The sequence below is a fragment of the Staurois parvus genome, unplaced genomic scaffold (assembly GCF_062004578.1).
Source record: "Staurois parvus isolate SC_StPar_1 unplaced genomic scaffold, SC_StPar_1.0 ptg000006l, whole genome shotgun sequence".
NCBI classification, from domain to species: domain Eukaryota; kingdom Metazoa; phylum Chordata; class Amphibia; order Anura; family Ranidae; genus Staurois; species Staurois parvus.
This window is the reverse complement of record NW_028317802.1, coordinates 12,639,980-12,653,241: the sequence shown is the minus strand read 5'-3', so window position 1 is coordinate 12,653,241 and position 13,262 is coordinate 12,639,980. Positions and strand designations below refer to the sequence as shown.

The window sequence follows — 13,262 nt, the reverse complement described above, 5'->3', positions numbered from 1 at the left end:
TTCTATCCATTCGAATGGTAGTTTTTTGCTTTCTTCCACGTCTTTCAGGTTTTGGTTGTCATTTTAAAGCATTTGCGATCATTTTCGCTGAGCAGCCTATCATTTTCTGCACTTCTTTATATGTTTTCCCCTCTCCAATCAACTTTTTAATCAAGGTACACTGTTCTTCTGAACAATGTCTGGAGCGACCCATTTTCCTCAGAGAGAAATACACTGTAACCAGCATGTACAACATTCGCTGCCTTCCTTCCTTAAATAAGGGCAATAATTGCCACTTTTTTTCAAAGAATGAATGACCTCACTAATAGAACTGCACACTGCTATTATTTTGAACATGCCCCTTTCAATTAGTGATTCAATTACACAGAATCAGCATCATGCATGTCATGACTGTTGGGTCTGTTGGATTTCTATGACTCTACTACACCTGCTAGTAAATTATTTGCCGTGTAGAAATATCATTTCTACCAAAAACAGTGATTGATCAGGTTAGTGATGTCTGACTGCTATTATTTTGAACACAACTGTATATATCTATATTGCATCTTTACTAGTTTTTACTGATTTTTGTAACTGACCATATTATGGATATTTTTTCTAGCCAGCTTAACCACACAATAAAACTTCCTGCCATTTGTAAAGTAGTACTAAAAGCTTAAAGGATAAGTTCACTTTTGGAAACCTGTTCCACCCGTTTTTAGGGTGGAATGTGTAACATGTTCCCGATCCTGCAGCCGCCACCCTTTGCCCCCCCCTCCCTGTGACAAAAGTACGGGGAGAAGTTCCCTGTACTAGCTGTCAGTTTTCAAAAACAGCGTGGCCGTGTGGGCGAATGAATGGAAAACAAGCCCTGACAGCCTTAGCTGCTGTCTGCTTGTAGTCCTCAATGAACCACCATGATGCTATGGTAGTTCATTGAGTCTTCCTGTCAGCAAGTATAAGCTTTCCCATACGGGATGTACAAGCAAGCAGATACACTGACAGATCTGCAGGAGGCCTGCATGGCACCAGTGATCTGCTGATCGCTGGTGCAATGCTTTACAGGTTCCTAACACAAAAAATAACAGGTGTGGTTTTATTTCAGAGTTACATATTCCACACTTGTTCCATACATGAAATATGTACTGTATACTTACTTTGGTCAGACCAATGTAACTATGCAATAAAATCTATACCTGGACTTCAGTTTTAATTCAAAGCATTAAGGTAAACACCCCAGTACATGTGCTACCCCCTGCCCCCAATCAATTACCTACTGTCCTTGTCACCTCTTCTGGCTCCAGGATCGATCAGGAAGGTCCCCGAAATTCCTTATTCTACAATAGACACTGTGGGCATTGTAACAATAGGCTGCTGCTGTCAATCAAACTGCTGGGAGGAGAAAGCAGGGGTGTGGCTTGCTAGGTGCTGCGTGTGTTTATGGACACGCATCTTAGCACAGGTCCAGGATGAGAGCAGGCACTCATTGGTGTCGCCAAAGGAGACACCCAAAAACAGGGAGGAGGGGGAAACAGTTTTGGGGCCCCCAAGGACAAGCAAAAATGGGCATTTTAAAGGACAATGACTACACAAATTAGGTGAGTTTGGTCCTCAGCTTCTAAATTAGGAAGGGTTTAATATTAATTTAACACCTCGCAAGGCAAATGCAGAGATATGTCCTGTTACAACTTGTAAGACAAAAAAAAAAAAATGTTCATACTATGAACTACATGTTGAATAACATGTTTTTAACACTTGTTCTGTGTTTTGGCATATTTCTCAAAAACATCATTTGTTCTGTGTCTAGTTAGACCAAAATTTTCCATCTCTGTAAATGGGGAACTGAGTCTCAACAAATTTTAAATTGTTGGTTATTGTTAAAATAAATAGCTTTGTTATTGCTTAACAAGAAGTCTTTTTTCCTGGAAATGTGGAAGTCTGAAAGTTCAGTGGTCATCCTAGACAGCATGTAAAAAAATCAGTTACCAGCATTTTATCTTATTATTGTCTTCTATTAAAAGATCTGTTTTTCCAAAACTGTTATTTTGGATTTGGGGGGGGATTCTTTGAGGCTGCAAGAAGCAGTGGACCTTAGTACTGATAAATTCCTATTTATTTGCTTCAACTGTTAGAGTAGGCTTATAGTCACTATTGGAATTTAAAATGTCATTATTTCCATGATGAAGTTGCTGGGGCAGGCTGAAATAGAAACTCTGTCAGGAAGATGTCTTCACTGGACTTTCCAGATGGTTAAAGATGCAAGCTATTAATTTTGTCTACTACCATCCACCCAAATTTTACATTTAGTTTAAATGGTGCTTTTAAATAAAAGTTATATTGTCTGTCTATTTCCACCCTAAACATATTGGTTCAGTTTTGAATGGGTGCTTGCAGTACTTGCTGGCTACTTGAGGACTTGGAAGCAAGATCTCCTCACCTGCTATGGTGGTAGGTACAAGGGGTCTCTGATTCAGTTGTCAGATCCTCCACTTATTCTAGTTTATAGCAAATCCAATGGGGAAAGTGAGAAGCCCTTGCCTAACCCATTATGTCCATGGTTCTTGGAATAACTGACAGATACAGGAACCTTGTGGATGTTTCAGCTATTTATTATCTACTGAAATCAGGGCAATGACACAGGGCTCACCAGTTGTAAATAAGATGTAGGTGCTTGGGGGGGGGGGGGCATTTCACTGCAAGCCCACCCAACTAATTTGTCAGCACTTAGCCCTACTAGCCAGGTCATTTGTTTAGTTACATCCCATTGGTGACTAGCACAGCTGAAACTTTTGGTCAGGGCACTTGGAGCAAGCTACCCTCTGACATATTTCTCCCAGTAACAAACTCATCAGTTAAACGCTGTTCTTTATAGCTGTGAGAGTCCCTCAGCTGCTGTGGACAAATCAGGGCTCTCACATGCCCTTATACTTCTAAAGAGGACAGGTGTAATCCTTAGGCATGCAGGCCAGTTTGGTCAGTGGACTACATGCAGGGCCAGATTTCTCAATAGGCACTGTAGGCATGTGCCTACAGGTGTCCTTCCTAGAGGGGCGCCTATCTGCAGGACTGCCATCAGGGCGGGACAGCCTATGATGCACATGTGTGGGGCCCGGGTGCAGGGTTGCCAAACATCTGTCCATGGGGACAACTGGAGCGTACAGCCAGTGTTGTCATGGCGCTGCTTGGCACCTTTTACAAATAACTAAGGAGGGCTGGAGGGGGTGTGGCCAAGTGCGGCATGAGAGCATCCACTTCACCGGAGCTCCCGTCCCACAGCTGATCCCCTCCCTGGGCCCACAATACCACCTGGATCTGCTGCTCTGTCTTCTGCCAGTAGCTCCTTAGTCCCACTGTGTTCATCAGTGCAGTCTCCTCCCGTCAGCCTGACAGGATGACACTAAAGCAGAATGACGTGGTGCCAGCTCAGCAATGCCACAGAGGACACACCATTCTGAGAAGAGGGACACAGGCACAGTGAGTAAACCAGGCAAGTCTGCAAAACCAGTCTCTGACCATCTCTAGTAGTGTGCCTGCAGTCTCTTACCATCTCTAGTTTCATGCCTGCAATCTCTGATCATCTCTTGTGCCATGTCCACAGTCTCTGACCATCTCTTGTATAATGTACAAAGTCTCTGACCATCTCTTGCACCATGTTTTCAGTCTCTGATCATCCCTTGTGCCATGTCCGCAGTCTCTGATCATCTCTTGTGCCATGTCTGCAGTCTCTGATCATCTCTTGTGCCATGTCTGCAGTCTCTGACCATCTCTTGTGCCATGTCTGCAGTCTCTGACCATCTCTTGTATCATGTACAAAGTTTCTGACCATCTCATGCACCATGTCTGTAGTCTCTGATCATCTCACATATCATGCCTGTAGTCTCTAACCATCTCTTGTTCCATGTCCGCAGTCTCTGGCAAATCTCTTGTTCCATGTCTGCAGTCTGGCAAATCTCCTATGCCATGTCAGCAGTCTCTGATCATCTCTTGTGCCATGTTTGCAGTATCTGATCATCTCTTGTGCCATGCCAGCAGTCTCTGACCATCTCTTGTGCCATGTCTGCAGTATCTGACCATCTCCTGTGCCATGTCTGCAGTCACTAATCATCTCTTGTGCCATGTCTGCAGTCTCTGACCATCTCTTGTATCCTGTACAATGTCTCTAACCATCTCTTGTGCCATGCCAGCAGTCTCTGACCATCTCCTGTGCCATGTCTGCAGTCACTGATCATCTCTTGTGCCATGTCCGCAGTCTCTGACCATCTCTTGTATCATGTACAATGTCTCTGACTATCTCTTGTGCCATGTTTGCAGTCTCTGATCATCTCTTGTGCCATGTCCATAGTCTATGACCATCTCTTGTTTCATGTACAAAGTCTCTGACCATCTCTTGTTTCATGTCCACAGTCTCTGACCATCTCTTGTATCATGTACAAAGTTTCTCACCATATCATGCATCATGTCTGTAGTCTCTGATCATCTCACGTATCATGCCTGTAGTCTCTAACCATCTCTTGTGCCATGTCCACAGTCTCTGGCAAGTAATTTGTGCCATGTCCGCAGTCTCTGGCAAATCTCTTGTGCCATTTCCGCAGTCTCTGACCATCGCTTGTGCCATGTCTGCAGTCTCTGACCATCGCTTGTGCCATGTCTGCAGTCTCTGACCATCTCTTGTATCATGTACAAAGTTTCTGACCATCTCTTGTGCCATGTCTGCAGTCTCTGGCCATCTCTTGTATCATTTACAAAATCTTTGACCATCTCTTGCACCATGTGTGCAGTCTATGATCATCTCTTGTGCCATGTCTGCAGTCTCTGACCATCTCTTGTGCCATGTCCGCAGTTTCTAATCATCTCTTGTATCATGTACAATGTCTCTAACCATCTCTTGTGCCATGCCAACAGTCTCTGATCATCTCCTGTGCCATGTCTGCAGTCTCTGATCATCTCTTGTGCCATGTCTGCAGTCTCTGACCATCTCTTGTATCATATACAATGTCTCTGACCATCTCTTGTGCCATGTCTGCAGTCTCTGATCATCTCTTGTGCCATGTCTGTAGTTTCTGACCATCTCTTGTATCATGTACAAAGTCTCTGACCATTTCATGCGCCATGTCTGCAGTCTCTGATCATCTCAAGTATCATGGCTGTAGTCTCTAACCATCTCTTGTTCCATATCCGCAGTCTCTGGCAAATCACTTGTGCCATGTCCGTAGTCTCTGACCATCTCTTGTATCATGTACAAAATCTTTGACCATCTCTTGCACCATGTCTGCAGTCTCAGACCATCTCTTGGGCCGTGTCCACAGTTTGACTATCTCCTATGCCATGTACACGGTCTCTGACCATCTCTAGCATCATGCCTGCAGTCTCTAACCATCTCTTGTATCACGTCCACTATCTCTGGCTATGTCTTATATCATATCCGCAGTCATGGAGAACTCTGAGGACTCTGGTGTAAGGGGAACTCTGGGGACTCTTATGTAAGGGGGGGGGGGCTCTGGTAACCAGAGCCCCTCGCACATCCGAGTACCCCTTTACATCACAGTCTGCAGTGTTCCCCTTTACAACAAAGTCTACAGTGTTCCCTTTTACATCAAAGTCGACAGCATTTCACTTTACACATATAAAAATATTTTATCAAGAAAAAAAGTGGAGGGGGGGCGCCTCAGAATTCTCTGCCTTTAGTCTTTTGAGATATAAATCCGGCCCTGGCTGCATGTCTAAATGTTGGTACACCCAGAGTGTTTGTGTTGTTGTTTTTACAAATGTAGATTAGTAGCCAGCACTCCAGTACCACAGTGTATCTCAAGCTCCCTAAGATCAAACGTAGACTTTCTGAAAAACCTGTATTTGCACGCATTAAAATGCATTGACCGTGAACACTGTATCATAAAAATCAGGGGAGAGGCTGAACTTTTTGCTCTATATGTGGAAGTTGAGGTTGTCTGACTGCAGTGCAGAAGGGATGTGATCAGAAACCGTAAAGTATTAGAGGGTGATTGCTACCCATCAGCTCTATCACTGTGTTATGTTAAAAAGTGTGGCAGGTTTGCTTGAAATATCAGTTTTGGATGGAAAGTAAAATTATCTTGTTTATATCTTTCTAGGAGCTATGTTTATATACCTTGGGTAACCTTATTGTGGAAAGTGAGGCAGCAAGGCACCAGTTACTCTTACAAGGAATTATTCCTGCCTTTGCGGTGTGCATGCAGGTGAGGTGTACTGTATCTATTATTATATCACTTGTTTCCACAATGTGTAATACATGGGACTAAGTAATGCAACAGAATGTATAATCAGTTTTCTATTCTAGTCTCCTCATATGACAGCATTAGAAGCCACTGGATATGCACTTTCTCAGTTATTGCAAGCAAAAGAAGCTCCTCAGAATATAGTTCCGTAAGTTGCCATGTTTGAAACATACCCATATATACAGGAACATGCAGATCTGGGGAACTCTCAAACGTTCAAAGGCCAGATATTAACTAAATGGCAGAAATGTGGGAATAAAGAAAATGCAAAACAGAGTGGGCCTTCAAAAATACATTAATTCCTGTTACGGCCGATTCACATCTTGGCTTACTGGTGTGTTTCATCAAATTGTCCAAAAACCAAATATACACCATTTTTATAATGACAATTATCACAACGGACGCATGGCAGCATTTTACTGTGCCTTGTGTTGCATTGCAGCACATTTGCGTTCCTTTAACCGTTTCAATACCGTGCAATTTTACACCTTCCTGCCCAGGCCATTTTTCAGGTTTCAGCGCTCTCACACTTTGAATGACAATTGCGCGGTCATACAACACTGTACCCAAACTAAAATTTTATCATTTTCTTCACACAGCTAGAGCTTTCTTTTGGTGGTATTTAATCACCGCCAGGGTTTTTATTTTTTGCTAAATTAACAAAAAAAGACCAAAAATTTTGAAAAAAAAACACATTTTTCTTTGTTTCTGTTATAAAAGCTTACAAATAAATAATTGTTCTTCATAAATTTAGGCCGAGATGTATTCTGCTACATGTCTTTGGTGAAAATAACCCAAATTAGGATGTATTATTTAGTTTGTAGGAAAGTTATAGAGTTCACAAACTATGGTATAGATCTGAATATTGATCAATCCTGAAGTACTGACGGCCAATCTAATTTCTTGAGGTCCAAGAATGTCAGAACAGTACAGATATCCCCAAATGACCCCTTTTTGCAAAGTAGACAGTCCGACGTACTTCATAAGAGGCATGGTGAGTTTTTTGAAGTTGTATTTTTTTGTCATAATTTTTCCGAAAATGAAAAAATGAAAAAAATTATTTTCACTATTTTTTTTTTACATACTGTCACCAGTGCAGTACAGCGTCATCATATAACTGGCATGGCGGTGAACAGGGACACTGACTGGGGACAGTATGAAAAAAAAAAAAAAAAATTTTTAATTTTTTTATTATATTTAATTTTTTATTACATTTTTTTTATTTTTTTAAGATTTTTTTTCATATTTTACTATGACCAAAATAGTACAATGTTACCATAGTAACACTGTACTACTTTGGGGAAGTGATCAGTATTTTTTTTTTTTTTTACACAATTTGCTTATAACAAAGAATTACTTTGCTATAAGCAAGCATTTACCTGAATGAAATCGATTCATTCAGCTTTTTTTTTTTTTTTTTTTTTGTGCTTAGCTGTGATTTGGTCACAGCTAATCACATGACATGTGCATGTGATTAGCTGTGACCATTCACAGCTAGGCACTAGTATACAATGGATGGCATCATGAATGAAGCCATCCATGTATACAACTGTCATGTGACCTGCTGTGATTGGTCACAGCAGGTCACATGGTACCAGCAACGGGAGCCGGTACTCGGATCTGTCATTGGCCGTGTCCGAGGTGCACGGCCGACGACAGATCGCACTGCTGCGCCGCTCTGCACTAGCGCAAACGGCGCATGTGCGGGAGCACGCCAAATGGCGTGCACCCGGAATGGAGGAGCACATCTGAAGCCGCCAAACGGCCATTGGCCGGGCGGCTAATGGTTAATGTAATGGGGTTCCAATAAAAATGAACAGCCTTGCAACTCACTGACACATTTGATTAGATGTGTTACAATTATTGTATTAAGTACAACCAAATTTTACATAAGATTTATCTGACAACAGCAGTAAATACATGCATATTCACATATACATTCATATGACCCAGTATACATACATTACATTCATATTATACAGGATTTATATAGCGCCAACAGTTTACGCACTTTACAACATAAGGGCAGACAGTACAATTACAATACAAATTAATACAGGAGGATTCTGAGGGCTCTGCTCGTTAGCGCTTACAGTCTAAGATAAATATAATGTAAGCAATAGCCCATGCAAATAATAGAAATGCATTCAAAGCAATGTAAATATTTTAAAAGTAAGAGAAAAGATACTAATATATATTTGCATATAAAAGATCAAATACCAACTAACATAATATTTGCATATAACAGATAAAATACCAATGTGCATTACCTTTCTTGGGAGTTTGTACATGATGGGGTAATGGATAGAAGAGCTCTGGGAAAGAAACTGTATCTCTGTTTGTATGTGACACATGGAATGTTTGTCAACTTGCACATCAGTAATGCATTTGTTACTGCACACAACAGCGTAAATGGGTCCTTAGTCATTGACCATTCTTATCTAGCTACCAGCATCAGGATTGCAAATATGCTACTTATTTTTCCCCAAGACATTATTCCTTCATTGACCAAAATATTACGAGATGATGCATCATTGCTGCTCCCTTACTAGTGAAAAAGATTCTGCAGCATTTGGGCAGGTGAGGAAGTAACACCCATTAGGCCACAAAGTGTTGAACCAACATGATAGAAATCAAGGCCTTGTTCATGTGTTGAGACTTTGACCAATGCAGGCCAAAGCACGTGATGTAATACTCATCTATAACAATAGATGTTGAAATTTGTAGTCACTAATGACTGGGTGGTGACAGTAATCTGCACATGCCTTCTCTGGATCCTTTTTTTTGAACAATCGGATGTACAAAGAAAAGGATTTTTACAATTTTTAGGAACACCAAACCTGCACTAAGAATAGAACGAGTGCTGATCTCACCTTTTAGGCCTAGCCTGTCATATTAATTACTATTAGCATTTTATGTTCTGTCCTGCTAGTTTTATTGCCACTTACTTTTATTTCAACTTTATATCATATCAGGATTGTTTTTGGCGAAATTACTGAATTTGTTACCTTTGTGCAGAACTGTTCTAGAGGCTGGAATAGCACAGGACATACTTAGACTGTTAGCTTCTGATCCTGAAGATGGTTTTGGGATGATGATTGAATTTGCTTGGTGTCTTCATTACATTGTCAGCAGGTATGTGCATCCATTATCATGGTATTCTCCCAGCTACCTAAGCAAAGTTTCTAAAGCTGGCCTAGAATAGAAACAACACCTGTAAATTTCCAAATAATGCTTTTGTTAAATTGCTACTAAAATATCTGCCTGTGTGTCCAGCATCTATACACTGTATACATATATACAGTGGGGAAAATAATTATTTGATCCCCTGCAGATTTTGTAAGTTTGCCCACTTACAAAGAAATGAACGGTCTATATTTTTTTTAATCATAGGTGTATTTTAAATGATAGAGACAGAATATCAACCAAAAATCCAGAAAAAAACACAATATAAAATGGAATAAATTGAGTTGCAGTTCAGTGAGTAAAATAAGTATGTGATTCCCTACCAACTATCAATAATTCTGGCTTCCACAGACTGGCTATGTGCTCATGTGGTACACAGATTAGTCCTGTCAATTTAAGAAGGTGCTCCTAATGATAACTCGTTTTGCGTATAAAAGACACCTGTCAATAGAATCTCGTTCTTCCTCACCACCATGGGCAAGAGCAAAGAGCTGTCAAAGGACATCAGAGACAAGATTGTAGACCTGCACAAGGCTGGAATGGGCTACAAGACCATCAGCAAGAAGCTTGATGAGATGGAGACAACTATTGATGCGATTATTTGCAAATGGAAGAAATAAAAAATAATAATAAATCACCCTCGGTGTGGAGCTCCATGTATGATTTCGCCTCATGGGGTAAGGAAGATCATGAGAAAAGTGAGGGATCAGCCCAGAACTACACAGGAGGAGCTTGTGAATGATCTCAAGGCAGTTGGGACCACAGTCACCAAAGAAACTATTGGTAACACAGTAAGGTCCCCCTCCTCAAGAAGGCACATGTACAGGCCCATCTGAAGTTGGCCAGTGAACATCTAAATAATTTGGAGAAGGAGAGAGAGATTTTCCCTCACTTTCTGTCTTACTAACAATGGTCAGCAAGTCTAATACTGTAGAGATGGTGCATTTCCCTTCAGAGACACAGACAGGGGTTTTAATCCTTTCTATCTATGTAAAAATACAAAGAAAAGCTTGGAGTATACACTTTTGTAAACGCACAACCTTGTAGGACCAGTAATATTGCTAACAATTATCATATATTTCTAACTATAGTCTTGGCTTGGGAAACTGAGCTAACAGATGCACCATGCAGAATTAGAATGAAGGAAAATTGCACCGCTCTGGTGTAAAGGCATTTGTGTATAGATTGATTTTACTCGTAGGTACTGTCTCGCCATTCAGAGTCTCTTCTCTCCTTCATGTTACCAGAACACTCATATGTTATGTTTACCTACCACCCCACTTTTCAGATCTTTTCTGTGCAGTCTGCCTGGTACCACACATCCTCTGCCAGGAATATTCAATGGAAGGCCCGGCTATCAGCTTGTCAGACTGCATGCTGGTTTTCCATTGATGTAAATGGAAGCCATGGCATGCATATTTGAAGATTTCTGAAAGTTTTGAGGCAGAGGCTATGCTGTCTTGGCAGGTTATGTTGAGAAGATCTTAGATGCAGTGTTGTAGTTAAAAAAACACTTTTCATACGTGATGGAGTAGAGACTTGAAAAATCTACATCTGTTCACATATTCTAAATGTATTCATATGCCCAAAATGGCTTTAATGTTTGTTATTCTAAATTGTTATTCGTATTCTTTATTTTAAATCATTTTTAAGTGAATTAACTCCACTTTGTTTTATTCTGCTTTTAATTATTATTTTTTTTTAACCGTAATGGTAACTAAACATACAGTACATTTTTTGATCGTACATGTTTGTGTGGCACAGTAATACCTTATTAAAGTAAGTATTTTTCTTTTTAAAATGTTTTTCTCATTTGTCAGCCAGGTAAACAATGGACTGCTGATTTCATTAGGTGTTGTGTCCAAAATGGTACACTTGCTGACAAAACTAGCTGGATTTCTTGCAAACACCAGTTTTCCTGGTTCTGAGCTGGTAAGTTGATCTAAAAATTATAATTTTGTGAAATGAACAGTTCTTGACTTTAATTTGTATTATTGTTGTTATGTACAGCATGTCAGCTAGTTCATGACTAATTTGCTATATATGTTAGCTAGCTACTAATCACAACTGTTGTATACAAATGTTGATGTTCCCGCATTGAAAACTTATAGATGAGAGTTACTGCATTAGTCTACATATACTTCACAACAGCACAATGAATATTCCTACTGTGCATGTACCTTTACATGCATTTGTAATTTGAGTGCAGTATATTTGCATCATGTTTCTTAGGCATTATGATTTTTTTTTTTAATGAGTTGCATATAAATGCATTTGTGGTGTGTTTACCTGCATTTGATACGTTTACACGTAATAACATTCCGCATACTGTATTTTTTTAATGCACATGAAAGCGCTGCAATGGTAAACTATGTTTATTGCAATACTTTAATTTTTCTTATGTGTTCATACTGCGTTTAAAAATGCATTTGACTGCATCTGGTGTAAATGAGCCTTTGCTCTAGGTTTGTGTTTGTATTTTATTGTATAATATGCATTGTTTTCTATTATGTAAAAACACATTTTGAATGTCAGGTTTTCTTCCTTCACAAAATAGTTGGTTTGCCCCTTAGTACGGTGCTTGGGAAACCTGCTAGCGGAAGTTGATGCTGCAGGCAAGAAAGCTTTGAATCAAGAAGATGGCCGCCTACTTGTGGCGTTGTTTCTCTTCATTCAGCAGTTTCAGAAAGAACATCTCTTTGTGGTTCGGGAATGCCTTTGGACTCTGAATAACATGACAGGTAAACTCAAGGGATAAAGCTTGAGAGGGCTTACGATCTAAAAGGGAGGCACAAGCAATACAATAGGTAATAACTCTGCAGGTATGAGTTGATGAAGAAAATAAAAGTTACTTTTTTCGGTTGAGGAGGCAAAGGCTTTCCAGAAGAGATGAGTTTTCAGGGATCTCAAGGTGGGATAGGGTGGTGAAGAAGCTAGAGAGCAGAAGGTCTTGGGGGAGCAAAGTGGACAGTTTGGGTGATATTTTGAGATGAGGTTGATGATGTACAATAGCTAGAGGCAAGGTTATAAATGGTCTTGTATGCTGTTAGCAATTCAAAGTTTATACCAAGCGAGAGTCAGTGGAGGGATTGGCAGAGATGGGGTGTGGCCACTGAATGGTTCATGAGGTGGATGAGTCCAGCAGCAGCATTCATGATGAGCTGGAGGGGTGGATAACCTGTGTAAAGGTAGGCCAGCCAGAAGAGAGTTGCAGTTTTCAAGGTGAGAGATAACCAGGAAGTGAGATACTAGTAGCTTTTTGGTGTCATTTGTAACATGACAACAACTAAATGTTACAGAGGTAAAGACACTGTTATAGGGTAACAATTCATAGGCACAACTAGGAGTTGTCACTCCATAGCAGGAAATACCTGAAAAAGGGTCTTTATAGCAGGATGACCAGGATGAAAGCTGTATATATATAATATCTCCTATTCCTTCTGTACTGAAATGTATTGTAATTGTACTGTCTCCCGTTATATTGTAAAGCGCTGCGCAAACTGTAGGCGCTATATAAATTCTGTATAATAATAATAATAATAATATCTGAAACAACTTTTAAAAAGAAATTAAAGTGTTACTAAACCCAGGGCCCTGCATTCACTATATCTGGTCTCCCACAGTACACACAACATGGAAATACAATTATTTTAGTAGTAATTTAAAACGTGCGTCTTGCCAGGTACAGTGGGGAAATAATTATGTGGTTCAACCCTCACCATGATGGCAGGTTTGAATGGAAGAAAGAGATCCTGTGGACAGGCATCTTCTATACGCATGAGTTGTTGTTAGGAGCACCTTCTTAAATTGACAGGACTAATCTGTGTACCACATGAGCACAGCCAG

At 40.3% G+C, this 13,262-nt stretch overlaps 1 protein-coding gene across 1 annotated transcript in view; it reads left to right on the top strand.

Moving 5' to 3' along the window:
- Window positions 1-13,262, top strand: part of TMCO6 (transmembrane and coiled-coil domains 6) — a 58,339-nt gene that overhangs the window by 34,387 nt on the left and 10,690 nt on the right. The window contains exons 6-10 of the mRNA XM_089661443.1: window positions 6,087-6,191; window positions 6,293-6,378; window positions 9,249-9,365; window positions 11,237-11,348; window positions 11,974-12,157. Of these exons, the coding sequence (XP_089517569.1) occupies window positions 6,087-6,191; window positions 6,293-6,378; window positions 9,249-9,365; window positions 11,237-11,348; window positions 11,974-12,157 (604 nt within the window). The remainder of the gene's footprint in view (window positions 1-6,086; window positions 6,192-6,292; window positions 6,379-9,248; window positions 9,366-11,236; window positions 11,349-11,973; window positions 12,158-13,262) is intronic.